We start from the raw sequence: 23,556 nt of genomic DNA on the forward strand, positions 1-23,556 counted from the left end.
AGCCATACTAAACAAAAAGCACCAAGACGCACAACTACATGAAAGTTAATATAAACATCCACCACAGCGGATTCCCCACGCTCCTCACTGTGATGGAAAGCAATAAAGTTTAATCTTCTTCCTCTTTATATATTTCCATCTAATCTTGTTTGAAATCGCTCATCTGCCTATCACAAGATCTTTACCTCCGAAACGACAATATGGAATCAACTCTAATTTTTAATGAACTAAAGTTAAATTGAAGTGACATAATACATGGCACATGAAGTAACGTTTGATTTAATCTCTGCCACTCTCTCGAGTAATTTCTAATCAATTATTTGCTGCTTCTAACATGTTAATTCGCAAGTTTAGAATAATTGGAAAGAACATTCAAAAATATATGCGAAAGCATTGCAAAGTGAAGCAATGGTGCAATGTGAGCCTTGATCAGTGTCCCAAAGGACTTTGAAGTAATACGGGTATATGTTGAAACGTTGTTAATGTACTGAAGGAAACATGGCAGACAATTAGTATGCTGCAAGCTCTCCTGGAAATTACTGCAATACTGACCACACAATCTGCATTAAAACTCTGATGGAGGGATAAATATGGCATGGACTCCAGTATCACACCCAAAACTTTCAATTACTGGTCGAGAACATTTGACACAATCTGTTCCTACTTTAGATTTTCAGCATTCAAGTTTCTTCATCTTGATTCTGGAAATTAATAGGATACAGAAAAAATCAAGCAGTTGATCTCATAACCACCAAAATACGATTGAAATCAAATCTAAAATATGTCACTGCTTCTTCAATGGCTGGTAGCCAGTTTCTTCAAGGTGTTTCTAGTGTGTGTGTGTGTGTGTGTGTGTGCGTGTGTGTGTGTGTGTGTGTGTGTGTGTGTGTGTGTGTGTATGATTGACAAAAATGACAAGGAAGGTTGAAACTGGGGTGAAATTGATAGAAACAGTTAGATTTTGTTACTATTGACAGCATTATTAAGCGTTGCTAAAGATACCTACATATTTTCAAGCAAATTTTGATTTCCAACATAAAATCTTATTCTACTTCCCGCCCCTTTTAATGAAATGCTGGATTTTCCTGGCAGGGGAAAACATATGTGTCGGAAGGAACAGCACATGCTGGTTTGTACGGTATACATGGTATTAGATAGACTATGTGTCACGTTACTAAACGAATGCTTAATCTTTCCAGAGGCAAGCAAGTTGGTTATGTCCTATGTTGCTGCGGTGTGTGGCAAGGGAGCAGAGGTCAATCAAGTCAAGGAACAGCTGCTACAGTCAAACCCTGTGCTGGAGGGTAAGTTCAAGCGTATTTTACACGTTGTCTTGCTTGAGCAGATAAGACCATTGTTATGGGGGCAAGTATAAAGTAATACAATCAGATAATGTGTAGGAAGGAACTGCAAATGCTGGCTTACACCAAAGACACAAAGTGCTGGAGTAGCATCTCTGGAGATGGTCAGGCAGCATCTCTAGAGAAAAGGAATAGGGGACGTCATTGCAATCTTGGTCCAAACATAAACAAAAGAGGTTAAGATACGGTACAAGTGACTGCCCTTGATATCTAAGCAGTGTTTGATCAAGAGTGGCAACACAAAAACAAATACACTTGGTCTCTGAGATCTAGAGCGAAAGTGATACAATGAAGATGGCTGTGGGCTGTTGGATATCTAGCAGCTCAGCGCCACGTCATTGCTGCAGGTGTTGATCAGGACAATTCTCTAGGTCTTCAACTGTATCAGGATCTTCCCTCCAATACAAGTCAAAAGAATGAGTATTTACTGACAGTCGCACAGTGGTAAAGAAAATGCATAACCTCTCACTCACTGAAGCCTACATTCCACAAGAGATATTTGCTGCATATCATAAGACAACGTTGAGACATGGTGAGATAAATGACGGGCCTCATCTGCAATACACTCAAATTATAAAAATATCATCAAGAAAAAAGATCATCCCCAACAGAAAGAGTTTCAGCTGCTCTATTTGAAATTCAATGGCATTTACTATTACTAAATCCCACCAACCACCTGAAATTAATTATTAACAAGAAGCTATTCTACAGGCGCTAAGCTATGTTGGGCGGATATTGGAATCGATTCATATTTTAACATGCTAATTTTCACATGTATTTTGATCTATCCAATTTTAATAGCGGGGTTGCTATTTTTTTAGGATTTCTAGTATCAGCACAGATTTTAAGGTGATAAACATTAACACAAAATGAAGTCTGAAGAAGGGTCTCGACCCAAAACATCACCTATTCGTGCCATAGATGCTGTCTCACCCGCTGAGTTTCTCCAGCATTTTTGTCTACCTTCGATTTTTCCAGCATCTGCAGTTCTTTCTTAAACATTAACACATCACAGATCATGCTGCAGAAAGACCCATTATGAACAAAACATTATGGTAATTTAAAAAAATGTTATGTTGAATAAAGGTAGCAAATCAAGGTAATGCTATACACAGTATACCTCTGCACAGAATATCTCTAGATGTGTGCCTGCTTCCTGTATTTAGTACAGATAAAGTACTTGTTCCATTCCTTAGAATGGAACAACATTTATTCTATTGTTAGTTTTTCTTTCTGTGGTCTTGAATTATAGAAGAATGTGAATTATGTTTCCAACTGATCAAATACAAAAGAAATGAATGATATTTAGAAGAATCTCTGAGCGGGATTTTAACAATGAATTGTAAATGGTTGGCTCCTTTTATTATTTCTTGGTACAGAGGTGAAGATATAAGGTTAATTTGTTACTGCTTCTTGTTTTCTTTCCCACCAGCCTTTGGAAATGCCAAAACTGTAAGGAATGACAATTCATCCAGATTTGTAAGTAATTCTTATATGGATTGTAAGTCGAGAACGTTATCTTGGCTTTTACATCAGAAAGCATTCAGCATTTTTTTACATCAAAAAATATTTTGTTTTCATTTCTGAAGCGAATAAATTCTGCATGATTTCAATCTCCAAAGTCAATTGTAGACATGTTTAGGTTAATTCTGTGGCATGTGAGTTTGGAAAAGTATTCCATGCCTGTGCCAGATCTTCCATTTCATCTTTTGCAAGTTTTAGTTTGTGCTACATGAATATTTCTTGCTATGTTTGATAGCATTGTTTGATAAGATATGCATGTCTTTCCAAAGAAGCTGGTTCAAATGCCAGCTTTGATTTTTCAAACTGTGTGTTACTAGCCTGTATCTTGCCATCATACTCCCCTGAGCTATGACAACCATAGAAACATAGACAGTAGGTACAGGAGTAGGCCATTCGGCTTTCGAGCTAGCACCACCATTCAATATGATCATGGCTGATCATCCAAAATCAGTATACAGTTCCTGCATTCTCCCCATATCCCTTGATTCATATAGCCCTAAGAGCTATATCTTAAGGGCCCGTCCCACTTGGCAATTTTTTTGGCGATTGCCGGCATCATTGGCTGACATATCAGTTCACCGAAAAATTTGCGGCGTGATGCAGCGGTGACACGGCATGATGACGTATGACAGGCGCTGTTTTTTCAAGTGTCGCAACAATTTTTTTGTCACCGCCTTATTTTGAAATGTTTAATATCTTTTGGCGACACGGATATGACGCCGGCAGTCGCCAAAAAAAATCCCCAAGTGGGACAGGCCCTTAATTCTCTCTTGAGTTGCGCTGAATGTAAAGAGGCGAAGTTACCACCACAGCACCTCTGCGAGATTCTGCAGCAAATCCTGAACTTACTTTACACAATGTTGGCACTTGCAAACAAAAATTTTGACTATTGTCTTAATTTGTATGAAATCTTCCAATTTAACAGAAATTGCAATTTAGAATTAAAAACACAATTTAAATGACTGTAAATTATATTTCTGAATAATGGTATTTTTGTTCTGTTCCCGACACTAACATCAACCCATGATATTTGTTGGACTCTAACTTTCTGTTCTATCAACCATCCCAGATTTCAATTAAATATTTCTACTTCATAGGGAAAGTACATGGATATCGAGTTTGATTTTAAAGGCGACCCACTCGGTGGTGTTATCAGCAACTGTAAGTAACACACTCAAATAGTAAAGCATTATTAATCTGCAAGTATCTCATGTTTTGAGGAGGTTTTCAGTTGGTGAGATTCAAATGCTGTGAAGGGCGGCATTGTCATGTACAGGAATGAAGTAATGGAAAACGCAGATCTCTTATAGATGTCCATAACAAATGGTATTTGTGAGCAGAACTTCATCAACAGATTGAAGAGCAATGGGTTTAAAGATGTTTACCAGGAATACATCTCACACACAAGCTCGCACTTCCCCAGAGGGAATGATCTAAGGATCTTGTATTGCTCGGATTCTCCTTCCTCCTTTCAGTTTTGGTACAGTCTCTACTCTGAAGTTCTTTGGCTGGAATATCCTTATATAGTGAATGTTTGCCACTTTGATTGAAACATTTGCTGGTACCATTCTTGTTTACCTTGACACTTTGGTGTCTCCAAATGAATGGTGGACGTGAATAATGTGGTCATTCATATCAGGAGCATTTGAAGAAAATGGCATAGGAAGTGCTTGTCCTCAAGATCTAACCATCTTGAATTAAGAACAGGCTCCGCATTGAAGTGGCACAAGAGGTAAAGATCTTTAGATGGTGGTTGCAGTGCAATGTGATTGTGAAGAATCTGCTCGATTTATTTTATTCCAAAAATGATTTTTTTTTTCCAGAATAAAACATAAATGCAAAACAAGGACAGTGCCAAAAACTCTTCCGCTTATCTCAGGGTCTATACATTTATTAGTGTTATATCTGGTAGTGCTCACTAACTATTCTTAATCCAAGCACCTTTGCCACTCATGTGGCCCCTGGGGTAATATCCCTTCCCTTGAGTGAGGTTATCTCCACCAGACCCTGTTCCCCCAACAATGTCCCACTGCACAAGGTCCCTAGGTCCTCCTCCACTGAGCCTTGGCATTGGCTTCAGTGTGTCCCTCAGCATGAGCTGCAGCCTGGAATGGGCCAGTCGGCAACATTCCGCGATAGACACCTCACTCTGTTTGGAGGTCAATAGAGACCAAACAGCGTCTTTTACCGAGTCGATGAACTTCCAGCAGCACTTGATGTCCATTGCCGAATATGTCCCTCTGAACAGTCTGCACTTACACAATACTTTCAACAAAAGTAAAGATTAATAATTCTCTTGAGCCACTGAACAAGTGGGGAGATGTTCCTATAGAACAATAACCTCAGTGAGCCATGTGACATTTGATGTTACTATTGAAGATACAAAATGCTGGAGGAAACTCAGTGGGACAGGCAACATCTCTGGATAGAAGGAATGGGTGACGGTTTGGGTCGAGATTATTGATATTGGTGGATTATAGTCACCTGTACCGAGATGCAGAGAGAAACCTTTAATCCAGCTGTTGACAGAAACAATTAAGGTCTGAATTAATAGTAGCTTTTTATACTTCCTCTAATAATATTACTAGCAATGTGTGTGTGTGTGTGTGTGTGTGTGTGTGTGTGTGTGTGTGTGTGTGTGTGTGTGTGTGTGTGTGTGTGTGTGTGTGTGTGTGTGTGTGTGTGTGTGTGTGTGTGTGTGTGTGTGTGTGTGTGTGTGTGTGTGTGTGTGTGTGTGTGTGTGTGTGTGTGTGTGTGTGTGTGTGTGTGTGTGTGTGTGTGTGTGTGTGTGTGTGTGTGTGTGTGCTGACTTATTAGAAGTGTGAAAAGATAAGTAGGGTCTCAACCTGAAATGCCACCCATTCCTTCTCTCCAGAGATGCTGCCGGTCCCGCTGAGTTACTCCAGCATTTAGTGTCCTCTGTCACTGGTTTAAACCAGCATCTGTAGTTCCTTCTTATACTCTAATCACACTGAAGATTTTAAAAAGATATCCGATGCATAGTGTTCACTTAATGCTCATGAACTAAATACTACTAATATATTTCCATTTTGATTAGTAAGACATTTAGTTTTTTGTGGACTGGATCCAAATATTTTGATGTTGTTGTACACACTGGTTCCAGGAGCACAGTTTTCATGAGCAGAATGCCCATTCCTAGAACACATTGTGCTGACTGGACTTGCTTAGTTCAATGAGTTCAAAGATGTTTTCAACAGATATAATCGGAAGCAAATAACCTAGATCAGCTGAAAGGTTTATCACAATGGTGTGATTAACTTTGGACACTACACAGTAAAAGAAGTCCGATGCTTCCCATTTGAATTGTTGTTATATAGAATTACATGAAGCAATTTAGACTGCGGCATGCAACTCTCAGAAAGACTGCAGTGGGGCATATAAGAACACGTTTGATTGTGGCCCGCTGGGAACAGTCCAGACTTGCATAGATTGTCATCATTCTGCTCATGCCAGGTAACTATCTCCTGAGGTGCGTGACCATGGACTTTAGAACATTGAAGTTCTTCTGTCCAAAAAGCAGTCTGTTTTAGAAGGAAGTATTCTAGTATCAGATGGCTGGTAACACTGGAAACTATAGAATGATACAGCATAAAGTATTGATTAAGCCCATCGTACTTGTTCGACAGACCTCAAAGAATGTTCCATTTCAATAAATAGTTTGTTCCCCATCCCTGGTCATTTAATGCATCCACTTCCAATATCCCTTCAGTTAGTAGTTGGTCACAATGTTGCGATTTTCATCACACGTTTGGTTCTTGAACTGATTACACAACCTCTTTAGGTTTTGAACTCCTGAATTAAGTAGAGCTGTACACACAAATGAGCAGGAAGGAACTGCAGATGCTGTTTTAAATCGAAGATAGACACAAAATGCTGGAGTAACACAGCGGGTCAGGCAGCATCTCAAGAGAGAGAAGGATTGCGTGACGTTTCGGGTCGAGACCCTTCTTCAGACCAGCGTTTGGGAGAACAGCGGGATTGATGGGCTGACTGCTACAAGAATACATTCTTATTGATGTCCATTTGGCAAATCCTATCAAGAGACACACTGTCCGTGCTGACAGCAGTGTCCTCCTTAAAACAGTCAGTAGCGAGACCAAGCGCAGGCTCGGCGATCGCTTCGCTGAACCCTCCGCTCAGTCTGTGTTACCCAATCTGATCACCCGGTTGCTCAGCACTTCAACTCCCCCTCCCATTCCCAATCTGACCTATCTGTCCTGGGCCTCCTCCATTGCCAGAGTGAGGCCCAGCGTAAATTGGAGGACTAGCACCTCATATTTCGCTTGGGTAGTTTGCACCCTAGCGGTATTAACGTTGACTTCTTTAATTTTAGATAGCCCCTGCTTTCTCACTCCTTCCCCTCCCCCTTCCCAGCTCTCCCACTAGTCATAGAAACGTAGAAACATAAAAATTAGGTGCAGGAGTAGGCCATTAGGCCCTTTGAGCCTCCACCGCCATTCAATATGATCATGGCTGATCATCCAACTCAGTATCCTGCACATGCCTTCTCTTCATACCCCCTGAACCCTTTAGCCACAAGGGCCACATCTAACTCCCTCTTAAATATAGCCAATGAACTGGCCTCAACTACCTTCTGTGGCAGAGAATTCCAGAGATTCACCACACTCTGTGTGAAAAATGTTTTTCTTATCTCGGTCCTCAAAAGATTTCCCCCTTATCCTTAAACTGTGACCTCTTGTTCTGGACTTCCCCAACATCGGGAACAATCTTCCTGCATCTAGCCTGTCCAATCCCTTAAGAATTTTGTACGTTTCTATAAGATCCCCCCTCAATCTTCTAAATTCTAGCGAGTACAAGCCAAGTCTATCCAGTCTTTCTTCATATGAAAGTCCTGACATCCCAGGAATCAGTCTGGTGAACCTTATCTGTACTCCCTCTATGGCAAGAATGTCTTTCCTCAGATTAGGAGACCAAAACTGTACGCAATACTCCAGGTGTGGTCTCACCAAGACCCTGTACAACTGCAGTAGAAGCCTCCCTGCTCCTATACTCAAATCCTTTTGCTATGAATGCTAACATACCATTCGCTTTCTTCATTGCCTGCTGCACCTGCATGCCTACTTTCAATGACTGGTGTACCATGACACCCAGATCTCGTTGCATCTCCCCTTTTCCCAATCGGCCACTATTCAGATAATAGTCTACTTTCCTGTTTTTTCCCACAAAGTGGATAACCTCACATTTATCCACATTATACTGCATCTGCCATGCATCTGCCATGCATTTGCCCACTCTCCCAGCCTATCCAAGTCACCTTGCAGCCTCCTAACATCCTCCTCACAGCTAACGCTGCCCCCCAGCTTCGTGTCATCCCGCAAACTTGGAGATGTTGCATTCAATTAGAAACATAGAAACATAGAAATTAGGTGCAGGAGTAGGCCATTCGGCCCTTCGAGCCTGCACCGCCATTCAATATGATCATGGCTGATCATCCAACTCAGTATCCCGTACCTGCCTTCTCTCCATACCCCCTGATCCCCTTAGCCACAAGGGCCACATCTAACTCCCTCTTAAATATAGCCAATGAACTGGCCTCAACTACCCTCTGTGGCAGAGAGTTCCAGAGATTCACCACTCTCTGTGTGAAAAAAGTTCTTCTCATCTCGGTTTTAATTCCCTCGTCCAAATCATTAATATATATTGTAAATAGCTGGGGTCCCAGCACTGAGCCTCGCGGTACCCCACTAGTCACTGCCTGCCATTGTGAAAAGGACCCGTTTACTCATACTCTTTGCTTCCTGTCTGCCAGCCAGTTCTCTATCCACATCAATACTGAATCCCCAATACCGTGTGCTTTAAGTTTGTATACTAATCTCTTACGTGGGACCTTGTCGAAAGCCTTCTGAAAGTCCAGATATAACACATCCACTGGTTCTCCCTTATCCAATCTACTAGTTACATCCTCGAAAAATTCTATAAGATTCGTCAGACATGATTTACCTTTCATAAATCCATGCTGACTTTGCCCAATGATTTCACCACTTTCCAAATGTGCTGCTATCCCATCTTTAATAACTGCCTCTAGCAGTTTCCCCACTACCGATGTTAGACTCACTGGTCTGTAATTCCCCGTTTTCTCTCTCCCTCCCTTTTTAAAAAGTGGGGTTACATTAGCTACCCTCCAATCCTCAGGAATTACTCCAGAATCTAAAGCTTTTTGAAAAATTATCACTAATGCATCCACTATTTCTGCAGCTACTTAACTACTCTGGGATGCAGCCTATCTGGCTTTCGGGATTTATCGGCCTTTAATCCATTCAATTTACCTAACACCACTTCCCGGCTAGCCTGGATTTCACTCAGTTCCTCCATCTCATTTGACCACCGGTCCCCTGCTATTTCCGGCAGATTATTTATGTCTTCCTTAGTGAAGACAGAACCAAAGTAGTTATTCAATTGGTCTGCCATGTCTTTCTTCCCAATGATCAATTCACCTGTTTCTGACGGCAAGGGACCTAGATTTGTTTTAACTAATCTTTTTCTCTTCACATATCTATAAAAGCTTTTGCAGTCAGTTTTTATGTTCCCTGCCAGTTTTCTTTCATAATCTATTTTCCCTTTCCTAATTAAGCCCTTTGTCCTCCTCTGCTGGACTTCAAATTTCTCCCAGTCCTCTGGTAGGCTGCTTTTTCTGGCTAATTTGTATGCTTCATCTTTTGTTTTGATACTATCCCTGATTTCCCTTGTTATCCACAGATGCACTACCTTCCCTGATTTATTCTTTTGCCAAACTGGGATGAATAATTGTTGTAGTTCATCCATGCAGTCTTTAAATGCCTCCCATTACATATCCAACGTCAACCCTTTAAGAATCAATTGCCAGTCTATCTTGGCCAATTCACATCTCATACCCTCAAAGTTACCTTTCTTTAAGTTCAGGACCCTTGTTTCTGAATTAACAATGTCACTCTCCATCCTAATGAAGAACTCAACCATATTATGGTCACTCTTGCCCAAGGGGCCACGCACAACAAGACTGCTAACTAACCCTTCCTCATTACTCAATACCCAATCTAGAATAGCCTGCTCTCTCATTGGTTCCTGTACATGTTGGTTTAGAAAACTATCCCGCATACATTCCAAGAAATCCTCTTCCTCAGCACCCCTGCCAATTTGATTCACCCAATCTATATGTAGATTGAAGTCACCCATTGTAACTGTTTTACCTTTGTTGCACGCATTTCTAATTTCCTGTTTGATGCCATCCCCAACTCCACTACTACTGTTAGGTGGCCTGTACACAACTCCCACTAGTATTTTCTGCCCCTTAGTGTTTTGCAGCTCTACCCTATATCGATTCCACATCCTCCAAGCTAATGTCCTTCCTTTCTATTGCGTTAATCTCCTCTCCAACCAGCAACACTACCCCACCTCCTTTTCCTTTCTGTCTATCCCTCTTGAATATTGAATATCCCTGGATGTTCAGCTCCCAGCCTTGGTCACCCTGGAGCCATGTCTCCGTGATCCCAACTATATCATAGTCATTAATAGCTATCTGCACATTCAACTCATCCACCTTATTACGAATGCTCCTTGCATTGAGACACAAAGCCTTCAGGCTTGTTTTTCCAACACTCTTACACCTTATACAATTATGTTAAAAAGTGGCCCTTTTTGATTTTTGCCCTGGATTTGTCTGCCTGCCACTTTTACTTTTCACCTTGCTACCTATTTCTTCTACCCTCATTTTACACCCCTCTGTCTCTCGGCTCACACATTTAAGAAACCCTTTCCCTTTAATTCCATCCTTGACTATCCCATTTGACACCCCACCCCCCTTATTCAGTTTAAAACCACCCGTGTAGCAGTGGCAAACCTACCTGCCAGAATGCTGGTCCCACACCTGTTAAGATGCAATCCGTCCCTTTTGTACAGTTCCCCCTTACTCCAAAACAGATCCCAGTGATCTAAGAATCTAAATCCCTGCCCCATGCACCAGTTCCTCAGCCTCACATTCAGGTCCCGTATCTCCCTGTTCCTGCACTCGCCAGCACGGGGAACTGGAAGCAAACCGGAGGTAATAACCCTGGAGGTCCTGCTTTTCAACATTTTTCTGAGCTCCCTAAAGTCACGCTGCAGAATATTCATCCCCTTCTTTCCGACATCGTTTGTGCTGACATGCACTACCACTTCCGGATGTTCACCTTCGCCCTTGAGAATTTTCTGCACTCTGTCCGTGACATCCTGGATCCTGGCACCGGGAAGGCAGCACACCATCCTCGTATCCCGTCTGTTGCCGCAGAAACCCCTGTCCGTACCTCTCACAATGGAGTCTCCCACTACAATGGCATTGCCTGACATTGGCCTCTTTGGTTTTAGCTCATCAGCCCTATTTGCTTCGCAAGCCAGTCTGCCGACAGCTTCTAAGTGGGTGAACCTGTTCACACGAGGTACAACACCCGGGACGTTTGCATTCCATGCTTCCCTCCCTTTCTCACCGTCACCCACCTTCTCTCTTCCAGTACCTTAACAATCTTCCTGTAGGACTTGTCGAGGAACGACTCAGTTTCTCGGACGAACCTGAAATCATCCACTTGCTTCTCCAGTTCCCCAACACGGTCCTTCAGGAGCTGTACCTGGATGCACTTCTCACACTTGTAGCAGCCAGAGGCACCAGCAGTGTCCTTGACCTCCCACATACTGCAAGCATCACACTGAATCAGCTTGCCTGACATCTCCTGCTTTCGTCTCTCGCTCTCCAGTGTTTTGCGTAGCCTCCTCTCCTCAGCCTCCTCGCCGAAGACTCTCGAGCCAAAGACTCATACATTTCTCACAAGGCACTTCCCTCACTGCCGCTCCCTAAGAGCCGTCTTGCTCATATTGACTGATAAATTGCCTAATTTACCAATTTACAAACTAAATTCCTCAGTTTTCAACTGTTTTCCCCCTCTGACTCACTTCTAACTCTCCTCCCACTTGGGCTAGAGCCAATCAGTGTTTTATCTTGCTTGCTGTTGCTTCCAAATCAACAGGAGCTCTGAGTAAAAGCTCTTAGTCCTGCTGTCTCTGCTTACTTCCTTTCTTTGTCCCCCCGGACATCAGTCTGAAGAAGGGTCTCGACACGAAATGTCACCTATTCCTTCTCTCCTTAGATGCTGCCTGTCCCACTCCAGCATTTTTTGTCTACCTTCACCTGAGGCAGCCTGTTGTTAAATTTATTAATGTCAGCTATATTATTAAGAATTATATGTTTAGTTTAGTTTAGGGATTCAACATGGAACCAGGGCCTTCGGCTCACTGAGTCCGCACAGTCCAGCGATTCCCACACATTAACACTCTCCTACACACACTAGGGGCAAGTTACATTTACACCAAACCAATTAATCGACAAACCTGTATGTCTTTGGAGTGTGGGACAAAACAGATTGTGGCTTGCATGTCCTTCAAAACTGGTCAAATTTAAATTCCCATATATGTCCTTGTGGTAAAGGGATCATAAACAAAGAATTGTGATGAAAATGTATTTTTTATGGACTGGTGAGGTAAATTCTTTTCCCCAAGGTCCATTATAAGTGTCAACACTTCTTTTGAAATACATTGGTGAATTGGACTCTGGTGTTACAGGGTAGAATTTCAAAGTTTACAGACAACATGATACTTGGAAGTACAATAAATATTGAAGAAGGTAGCAGTTGAGACCAAGAGATGAAAAAAGGAATGGAATATAGGAATTCAGTGCGGAGAAGTGCAAGGCATATTTTGATCAGAAAAATATGACAATGCAACATATACTAAAGCATTTACTATTAAATTGCACATAAAAACAGAGAGACAAAAGTGTTTGTACACAATCTTTATATGTTGCAGATCAAATCAATTAATACAAATATGGGAACTGGGGTTTAAAAGTAGAAGCATAAAGTCAGGAGATTAAAATCCTACTTAAAGCACAAGTTTAGCCCCAGCAGGAGTATTGTGTCCATTCTAGGCATCAAGTTTAGGATGGATGTGAAATGGACACGACAGGTATTACCAGAGTGGTTATAAATCTCAGGGATTCATGTTGAGGCTTAGACTGCTTAAAGTAGAGTTTTGTTTTTCTTTGAAAAGAGAAGGGGAAGAGCAGATTTCATAGGAGATGTTTTATATTGTAAAGGATGCAGATGCTGTAAATTAAAGCAAAACTTTCTCCAGTATCTTAAGCACCAAAACCCAAAGGATAGAAATGTAAGTTAATTGGCAAAAGAATCAATGGTAATATGTAGAGCCAGGATTAGGCACTAAAAAACTGGAATAGGCAGGCAAATAGGCATAATAAAATTACAAAAAAGGGACGAAAGGGGCATTTTTGACCAAAAATAGGCATAAAAGGATGTATTTCAACCACCAAAATATAGTTAAAAATGATAATATAAAGGTATACATTAAATGACCAAGGTTGGCCGGTTGCACATAATTACTAGCATTTTTTTCAAATTACCTGGTGTTAAAATATGCCATCTGTCAGACGTAATATGCTTCAGTTGTGAAAAACTTATTTCTACCTCAGCTGAGATCACTGGTGCATACCAGAAACAAGCTACAGAAGCCAAAGCCAAGATGCCGAACGAACATCACGCCGAACAGCCAAGATACCGAACGGACACGACGGCAAATGGACGCGGGGGTCTGGACCAACAAAATAGAGAGAGTACAGAGAAGATTTACTAGAATGTTGCCTGGGTTTCAGCAACTAAGTTACAGAGAAAGGTTGAACTAGTTAGGGCTTTATTCTTTGGAGCGCAGAAGGTTAAGGGGAGACTTGATAGAGGTCTTTAAAATGATGAGAGGGATAGACAGAGTTGACGTGGAAAAGCTTGCCCCACTGAGAGTAGGGAAGATTCAACAAGGGGACATGACATGAGAATTAAGGGACTGAAGTTTAGGGGTAACATGAGGGGGAACTTCTTTACTCAGAGAGTGGTAGCTGTGTGGAATGAGCTTCCAGTGAAGGTGGTGGAGGCAGGTTCGTTTTTATCATTTAAAAATAAATTGGATAGTTATATGGATGGGAAGGGAATGGAGGGTTATGGTCTGAGCGCAGGTATATGGGACTAGGGGAGATTATGTGTTCGGCACGCACTAGAAGGGTCGAGATGGCCTGTTTCCGTGCTGTAATTGTTATATGGTTATGTGGTTATATGGACCGATCGCTGACCTTTGTCGATGACTGACAAGGTGTCAGACCAATCCTGTCCCTGGAGACGTCATGTCTGTTCAGCAGCTTTTCGACGTCATGTCCTTTTGGCATTCTGTTTTTCGGCGTGATGTCTGTTTGGTATCTTGGCTTCGGCTTATCATCCTTCAGTGTCCTGTCCGGGTAAAATGGCCAAATAAGGCTGATTTAGGCACTCAATTGTGAAAAAGGCATTATCTTGGCGAAATCATCAAAAAGGCATGAAAAGGCACATGGCATTTATGGCGAAATCCTGGCTCTAGTAATATGTAGATAACATTTTATTACGCAGACAGACATTAGGATTTGGAAGGAGCTGCCTGATAAAATGGTGCACACAGTCAACAACAGCATTCAAAACCTGGAGAAGAAAATCAACAGGATACGGAGGAAGGAAGATAATGTGGTGCTGCACAACACAGAGCATATCCAATATCATCCTGACTCACCCCAGAGGATGGCAAGGCCACCACTCACAAACGCTGCTCCCATCCCCACGCTTGGAGCAACAAAGTGCTTCCCAGTGGCAGCAACATAGAGGCATTATCTCCCCTGCTAGGTGTTGAGCACAACATAGGTATCCTGATTAGTTAAACAGTTTCATAGTCTGTAATCATCACCTGCATTCTCAAAATTGGAAAACAAATTCTAACCCTTGTTTAAAAACTTGTTTCTATTAAATTGTTAAAAGTTAGAGAATTTTAAATATCTAATTCTATAAAGATTTTAAAATGATTAAGGTGGTAGGAAATGTTGACAAACTATTTAATGTCTGAATTTAAATAACTCAAATTAATTCAGGTGCCTTGAAACTTGTCTGTTTGAGAGCCAACACTGTTTATTTACTTGAATGAAGTTGCTGGAATTTTGAATGAAGTTGCTGGATTGCACCAGGCCTAACCTGGGCCAGGTTCATCACCTTCATAAGGTCTGTTAGCAGAATTAGGCCATTCAGTTCTTCAAGTCTACCACGCCATTTAATCATGGCTGATCTATCTTTGCCTCTCAACCCCATTCACCTGCCTTCGCCCCATAACCCCTGACACCCTTACTAGTCAAGAATCTGTTAATCTCTGTCTTAAAAATGTCCATTGACTTGGCTTCCACAGTCGTCTGTGGCAATGAATTCCACAGATTCACCACCCTTGATTTTCTATAGTACCTCTTGGGGAGGCGAGAAGAAGATGTGGCTCAACCATTGGACTCCTTGAGTAGTCCAAAGTTGGACAGCATAAGCATAAAAACAGTGGTGAGGATGCTGCATTTATTGCACTTTCCATAATATAATGAACACTAAATTGTGTACTTAAAGTGGCGAGAGCAGATATGGATTTCAAAACTATATTGCAATCCATTTTTTAATTTCTGAATTCTGTATTTACAAGCTAATTCTTGCCATCAGTTTTGCGCTCAACCTGCTCACACAGCAGTGGGTCTGGAACAGGATTGCAGTGCAGGAAATGGACTGGGTTTGAATGCAGTTCCCCTGCAAAGAAACTGCCTTACCATTTAAGGAATTGTTAAGTGCTTCACAGCTTCATGCAGGCAGAATGATTGGGTCTAGCCAATGTGCGCAGAAAATGTAGGTTTATACAAAGGCACATATTGAAAGGAAGTGATTCATGTTAAAGACCCTAAGGGCCAGCACTAATTAAAATGGGATGGTAATAGAAGGCTAGGTGGGAACGAAATCTTAGCAAGGAATCAATGATATGTTAATTTAAAAATTAATTAATTAAGACCAGTGATAAGACAGGACTAATGAAATGATTGAGAATTATTTTGGGGTTGGAAGTAATAAAACATGTTCATTATGATTTTTCTGTTTTCTACTAGCTACATGTTTGGTCTCTTATGCAAGCTATTAGATGTTGTCAACATATAACACGTATTAAAAAAATAAATGCACAGATGCCTCTTTGGTTTCATAAAAAATATGTAAAGCATGCACGCATATCTGGTGGGTGAACTACAAAGATGCCAGATTGAGGGCATGAGCATGTGTTTGGCTAATGGGACAATTAATGGCAAGACCCTGAATGACATTAATGTACAGTGGGATCTTGAGGATCAACTCCATCACTCCATGAGAGTGGCAACACAAGTAGAGTAGTAATAAAGCAATAAGGTATCCTTGTGTAGGAAGGAACTGCAGATGCTGGTTTAAACTGAAGATGGACGCAAAAAAAGCTGGAGTAACTCAGCGGGTCAGACCGCATCTCTGGAGAAAAGGAACAGGTGTTGTTTTGGGTCCACACCCTTCTTCAGAATCAGTCTGAAGAAGGGTCTCGACCCGAAACGTCACCTGTTTATTTTCTCCAGAGATGCAGTCTGACCCGCTGAGTTACTGTAGCTTTTTGTGTCTATTTGGTATGCTTACTTTCAATACTTGGGATATTGATTATAAAAACCAGATAGTCATGAAGCAGATTTATAAGACTTTGGTTCGGCCACATTTGGTATATTGTGTGCAGTTCTGAACACTCTCTAATAGATAGAAATATATAAAATTATCAGAACCATAGAAAGGGTAGACAGCCAGAACCTTTTTCCCAGGATCCAAATATAGAATACGAGAGGGCATAGTTTTAAGGTGAGAGAGGCAGTTTAAAGGAAATGCGAGGAGCGAGGTTTTATTAACACAGAGGGTGGTGTGCCCGGAATGTGCTGCCGGGTGTGATGATGAAGGCACATACGATATTGGCATTTAAGACACTTTTGTATAGGCTCATGGATACGCAGGGAAGTGGAGTGATTTGGATTAAGTGCAGGCAGGCAAGAGCTGGTCTTGGCATTGAGGGCTGAAAGGCCTGTTCCTGTTTAGTTTAGTTTAGTTTAGAGATATAACACGGAAACAGGCCCTTCGGCCCACCGAGTCCACACCGACCAGCGATCCTCACACATTAACACTACCCTACACACACTAGGGACAATTTACACTTATACCAAGCCAATTAACCTACAAACCTGTACGTCTTTGGAGTGTGGGAGGAGATCGAAGATCTCAGAGAAAACCCACGCGGTCACAGAGAGAACGTACAAACTCCGTACAGACGGTACCGGGGTCGGGATCGAACCCGGGTCTCCGGTGCTGCAAGCGCTGTAAGGCAGCAACGCTACCGCTGTGCCACCGTGCCACCCATTTTTTACATGCACCCTTTCATGCGCTGTATTGCTCAATGTTTTATGAGTTAATGTCCATCTGAAGTATGCTGAATAGTTATAACACCAGTCGATGGGGCATGCCTAGGGGACATCAGTGCTGCAATTGTGGACATCATATTCTGGCAAACACGCACTATTAATCATACATGATAGAATGCACATGTAACATCAAGATGAACCCTCTATTAGTGCTTTATAAAGGATTTTCAACTGTTTGGCTGGTGTCTGATTCATACCAGCTGCTGCTACAGTTGTCCACGTGCTACATGTTTTTTACATTTTTGCATTGCTCAAAACGTAACTCTCAGCTACTGAGAGTGGTCTGTCAGCCTCTAAAAGATTTAGTTTTGACCTCGGCCTCAGCTAGAACCAGGTGGTCCCATAGCTGATATATTATGGAAGTGTCCTTGCACTGCAGAGGGAGAGATCACAAACTGAATAAGAGAGATCAGAAACAGTGTCGAGTAGGGCGGGTTGCTTGATGAGGGCGGGAGAGAAGAGCCTTCACTGAATGTCTTACCCATTCTTTATGTTAAACGAGCAATTGTCCCACCTCAACCTGCCCGAGCAATAGTTTGCCAACATCTGTATTTCAGCAAGAATACCCTTGCAGAGGGCAGCCATTTTAAGCAGCAACAATACAATTCGCTGTCAGACTTATACCAGGTTAGTTTGAAATAATTCAAGTACTCACAATTGAGAGCTTGCTGCTGAAATCTGCAACTCCTCAGGAGTATAGCAATTACTGACTGCACATTATAAGCATGCTTTGTATTGCATGTATTGTAAGCAGTGGGTTCTGGTTAATCTCTCAATATGATCCCTGCATTACTGACGGCTTCTGAATTTAGCCCCTTTTATAAGTAGTGTTGTGGTCTTCATACCTTTGGATATATATTGAAGGTACACAAAAATGCTGGAGAAACTCAGCGGGTGCAGCAACATCTATGGAGCAAAGGAAATAGGCAACGTTTCGACCAAAACCCTTCTTCAGACCATTTTCCCAGTTCTTTAGGAGTTGGTATATTTTGTTGCCATCATACAACTAATGTGATGGCAATTTTATAATAGATGTAGACATAACTGTGGTACCAAGTTGATATGGTAGTAAGATTTCTCGAGATACAGCAATTCAGATCTTGTGTTTACAGCCTAAGTTCTCCAAGGATGAACTGTATGTAGATATTTGTCTGTATTGCACAGCAATGTAATGTAGTTGTGTCTTATCCATTTCTGAATTTCTATTCCATTGACTTCCAGTGGAAATGGAGCACAACATGTATGTGTCACTCTGGAATCAAGGAAGGATTTCAGCTTCTGGCAATAACTAAAATGAAATGATTGGAGGATATTGATTCATTTGTGCAGCAGCGTGATTTTATTCATACCTAGTGGAGGCTGGCCTGGTACCGTCTGTTCATGATGAGAGTGCAATGCTGCCACCCATAAAGAACTCCCCAGTCTTACTTTTAACTTATCAGTGTCAATAAAATCTTCTCTATGCAGATTTTCACTCTGGAATTGAGTCTGATTATATGACTATGTGGAAAAGATATGTTTGTTCATATGGTAGACAAAAATGCTGGAGAAACTCAGCGGGTGAGGCAGCATCTATGGAGCGAAGGAAATAAGCAATATTTTGGGTATAAACCCTTCTTCAGACCCGAAGTTGCCTATTTCCTTCGCTCCATTGGTGCTGCCTCACCTGTTTAGTTTCTTTTAGCAACGAATGCATTTCGTTGTCTCTGTACTGTACACTGACAATGACAATTAAACTTGAATCTGAATCTTCAGCAATTTTGTCTACCTTCGATTTTCCAGCATCTGCAGTTCCTTCTTGAACAAATGCTTGTTCATATGTTTGGGAGAAGTAAAATTAGCTTAAACTTTTATTCTCAGCTCTTCTTTGTATAGAGTAGTTGATAAAAAGACTAGCAATTTTATTTTCTACAACACTTATTTTACTATTGGAAATCTTACCTGTACATGCATGTAGATTTGCTGGAACATAGGTGCTGATAGGACCTGACGGAAAGGTTTGACCATTTAACCTACACAGTTTAACTGTACCCGACGACATTTTGGCATATTGATGTTTTGTTTTTCAAACTTTGCTCAGTAAGGCATAGATTGCAGGGTTATCTATATTTTGACACATAGTCCAGCAAGTGGATTTAACCTAGCACTTTCAGCTGCATTCAGCATGCTTTCCACAGGGGTATTCCATAAGGGTAGGGAGGAATTGCAGATGTTGGTTTAAACCGAAGATAGACACAAGTAGCTGGAGTAACTCAGCGGGTCAGGCAGCATCGCTGGAGAAAAGGAATAGGTGACTACTCGGGTCGAGACCCTTCTTTGTCTGAAGAAGGGTCTCGACCCGAAACGTCACCTGTCCCTTTTCGCCAGAGATGCTGCCTGGCCCGCTGAGTTACTTCAGCATTTTGTGTCTGTATTCCATAAGGCTGATCCATATGGCAATACACATAGGTTAAGCAGGGCTGGAGTATAATTAACTCCAGATAAATAGAGCTGCAGGAGCTGTTCCATCTAAATCCCACCCTCCGGCTTTACATTTCACTCCACTTCAGAGAAGGAGATGGCAGGATTGGGGTACTGATTGGGGAAGATCAGCCATGATCACATTGAATGGCAGTGCTGGCTCTAAGGTTCGAATGGCCTACTCCTGCACCTATTGTCCATTGTCTATTGTCCTTATCTTGACATCCTTTTGCTTCTTTTTCATCTTTGTCCACCCATTTTTCAATCAAACCCTTCTCACCTGTATCCCCCCCATCCCCTACCAGACTTTGTCCCACCTCCACCTCTGTTCCAGCCTTCTCCCCCTTACTACAATCAGTTTGAAGGTTCTGACTCGAAACATCACCTATCGAAGTCCTCCGCTGAGTTACTCCAGCACTTCATATTCTACTCAGGTTTCCAACATCTGCAGCTACTTGTGTTTCTAGTCTACCCTCCAACGTACATCTGTGAATAAGGTGGAAACATTCAGAAGTTGAAAGTGCTTATTAATGGGCGGGTGCATGTTGGGGGTAGAAATAAGATCATTCTGATTTGCTACATCGTCACAACCGATAATTAAAGAAATATTTGCTTCTAATTTCAGCGGTGTGGGGAGTTGGGAACAGGGACGGAGAGGTAGACTACCTGCTGTGCACGGGAGGTACTGACCCGAAACATTACAATAGCTGAGCATTGCAGGTTACAATCTGCCCCACTGACAGGGCAACTGCAGCATTTGTCAAGAGTGATAGGGCAGGGAAGACTAAAGATAAACCCAGTCACAAGTCAGGGTTAGCCATTCACGTTGGTATGTTCCGGAGATTGGGTTATCCATGAACTCCATTTGACTTCCATTGACTCCATTTATACCTCACGCTGCTTCGGCAAGGCCAGCATCATCATCATCATGGATCTCGCACCCTGGCCACCTCCTCTTCTCCCCTCTCCCGTCAGGAAAAAGGTATAGAAGTGTGAAAACGCACATCTACAGATTCAGGGACAGTTTCTTCCCGGCTGTTGTCAGGCAAGTGAATCATCTTACCACAACCAGAGAGCAGTGCTGAACTACCATCTAACTCATTGGTGATCCTCGGACTATCCTTGATCCTGACTTTGCTGGCTTTACCTTGCACTAAACATTATTCCCTCATCATGTATCTATACACTGTAAATGGATCGTTTGTAATCATGTATTGTCTTTCCGCTGACTGGATAGGACGCGACAAAACCTTGTCACTGTACCTCAGTACACGTGACAATAAACTAAACTAAATTAAATCTGTAATTTTTCTGAAGTGCTGCTCGGCTTAAACAAGTTGGCTCATTGTTGTTTGTCTTCATGGGGATTGATGAGCATAATAGTCACTGTGTCAGAGCTGGCTAATTCATGGGAGAGCCTCACCATTCAAAGGCATTGATTTTCACTGTCACCTTCTGCTTTGTTTTGCTGGCATGACCATAGCAATTTTAATGTAATTTGAAAATTAGAAACATAGAAAATAGGTGCAGGTGTAGGCCATTCGGCCTTTCGAGCCAGAATGAGCCACTCAATATGATCATGGCTGATCATCCAAAATCAGCACCCCATTCCTGCTTTCTCCCCATATCCCTTGATTCCATTAGCCCTAAGAGCTAAATCTCTCTTTTGAAAACATCCAGTGAATTGGCCTCCACTACCTTCTGTCTACAGTTTACTCTGCCACGTACAGCCAGTGTATGTTGACAACTTTACAATAATTGTTTTTTATAAATTTCCTTGCTGCTGATTAGAAATTTTCAATGCATTTTGAAAGTGATTGTTGGACCCATGCAATATTTTCCTTATGCATAAGATGTTGCATGTGCGTTAAGCGACTTGTTAGGTAGAATTTGTTCCGAAGTTTAAGTGATGAAAGTGCTTCATGGAACTAGAGCCAACCGTGCCAGGCACCAAAAGCACCAACAACAGATGGCACCAGGGCACCACCTGCCTTATACTACCTGGAAAGCCCTAAACCGCCTCCGCACTGGGGTGGGACGTTGCGGGCTCAACCTGAAGAAGTGGGGCCTCTCGGACTCTGACAAGTGCAACTGTGGAGAGGTACACACAGTGGCCCATCTACTAACTTGCGGCAGAGAGGCATGCACTGCGGCCCATCTCCGCAGAGGCACAGATGTGGCACTCACTGTGGCAAAGCGATGGCAGAACTTCGTCTGACTCACGAACGAACGAGAGTGATGAAAGTGATCCTGTAAATTGCTTCCCTCTTTTTAAAATGACTTTGCTTTTAAAAAATACCAGTGGCATTTTCATACACAAGTAGATAACATTTATTTTTCATTTTTATATCCGATTCCTTAACTCTTAATAAAACATGTATAAGCCTGAAAGAGAAGGTGGAAGCTGTTTTTCTGGCTGTGAAATCCAGAAGTAGGTGCCACAGGCAATTAGTGGTTGGTCATTTGGCACTAAATAGGATAAGATTTCTTCATACAATGGGTAGGGGGGGTGGTGTGTTGTGAACCTTTCAGAGTTCTCTATGCAGACTTTTGAAGTTACGAGGTTGTCGAGTATACTCAGCCATCACTAGATTTTTGAATACGATGGGAATCAGAAGATGTGTGCAAGGAGTTGGATTTCTGCGTAGAAAATCTGCCCATAACGAATGGCGGAGCATTCCTGAAGAAATTACATGATCCTATCTCTCATGTTCTCATGTTGCATAACTGAAAAACACAATAAATTTCCAATAATGTGGCGTGCTATCGTTCAAATGGTTTGACTTCATGTTCTTGAGATGATGTTCTCTGCACTATCTTTAAATGCATCTTGGACCCTATTCATTCGCTCCCTTCACACACTACTCACTTGGGCCCCAAATCCATGCTCTCTTTAAATTCACTGGGGCCTCATTTCTGCGCTCCCTTGAAATCCACTGGATTCCATGGAAAATGTATCATAAACCACATAATGTTGTTAAAAAAAAAGGAAATTAAAATGTGTTAGTATTTAAATAGGAAAAACATTCAATAGGCCAGAGAGGCAGCAGTTGCATCGTTGGCAACAATGGAACATAAATGATAAATGTTAAGAGTTTGTACTTAAAGTGTTTCTCTAAACACATTGTATCTGAAGATTGGAGCATTGACATTAATACCTAGGGGTTTTGAGTCTGAAAACAATTACCTTGCATATTCAAAATGACTGGGTTTCCTTTCCACTGTAGTACTTTATTTTTGTTTAGATTCAACTAGAGGTAATATGTTGCCAAGGCGTTGATAGTAAATGAGTAATTTGCAGATCCTGTAGAAGTAATGAAAGCTTTCTTGCAGCCATCTCTGCGTGCAAGTCTGTGATACGTACAGTGACTTTTTATGGAGGTAGGGTCAAGGATCAGCTATGAGAAGGGTCTCGACCGAAAACGTCACCCATTCCTTCTCTCCAGAGATGCTGCCTGTCCCACTGAGTTACTTAGCTTTTTGTGTCTTATCAAGGGGCTACAGAGTCCAGTATGATTCTTAGATTTCTTCAACTTCACTTCATAAACAATTGAACACAAGGTTAACGTTGGACAACTCACCGAATTCACAAAAAGCAATAGCCTGAGACAAATATCTATTTTTTTGATTTGTGAGGAATTTTTTTTTTCCACTTGGTTAATCGGGAAATGAACTTGAAGTAATGAAATCAAAACGCTAATGATATCACCACATTACCTTCCTACCAGTCAGCAACTGGCATGGATATGATTTGTAGTAATGGCTACATTCAAGCTAATCTCAGCAAAGTGTTTGTACCTCCAGCATATC

The 23,556-nt window shown here is 41.8% G+C and overlaps 1 protein-coding gene across 3 annotated transcripts in view; it reads left to right on the forward strand.

Moving 5' to 3' along the window:
• myo1b (myosin IB) overlaps positions 1–23,556 on the forward strand; it is a 259,411-nt gene that overhangs the window by 129,227 nt on the left and 106,628 nt on the right. For all 3 annotated transcript variants that reach the window (XM_055637781.1, XM_055637782.1, XM_055637783.1), the window contains exons 5-7: positions 1,200–1,304; positions 2,794–2,840; positions 3,983–4,046. In XM_055637781.1, coding sequence (XP_055493756.1) covers positions 1,200–1,304; positions 2,794–2,840; positions 3,983–4,046 — 216 coding nt within the window. The remainder of the gene's footprint in view (positions 1–1,199; positions 1,305–2,793; positions 2,841–3,982; positions 4,047–23,556) is intronic.

Source organism: Leucoraja erinacea, chromosome 7, assembly GCF_028641065.1.
Source record: "Leucoraja erinacea ecotype New England chromosome 7, Leri_hhj_1, whole genome shotgun sequence".
Taxonomy (NCBI): domain Eukaryota; kingdom Metazoa; phylum Chordata; class Chondrichthyes; order Rajiformes; family Rajidae; genus Leucoraja; species Leucoraja erinaceus.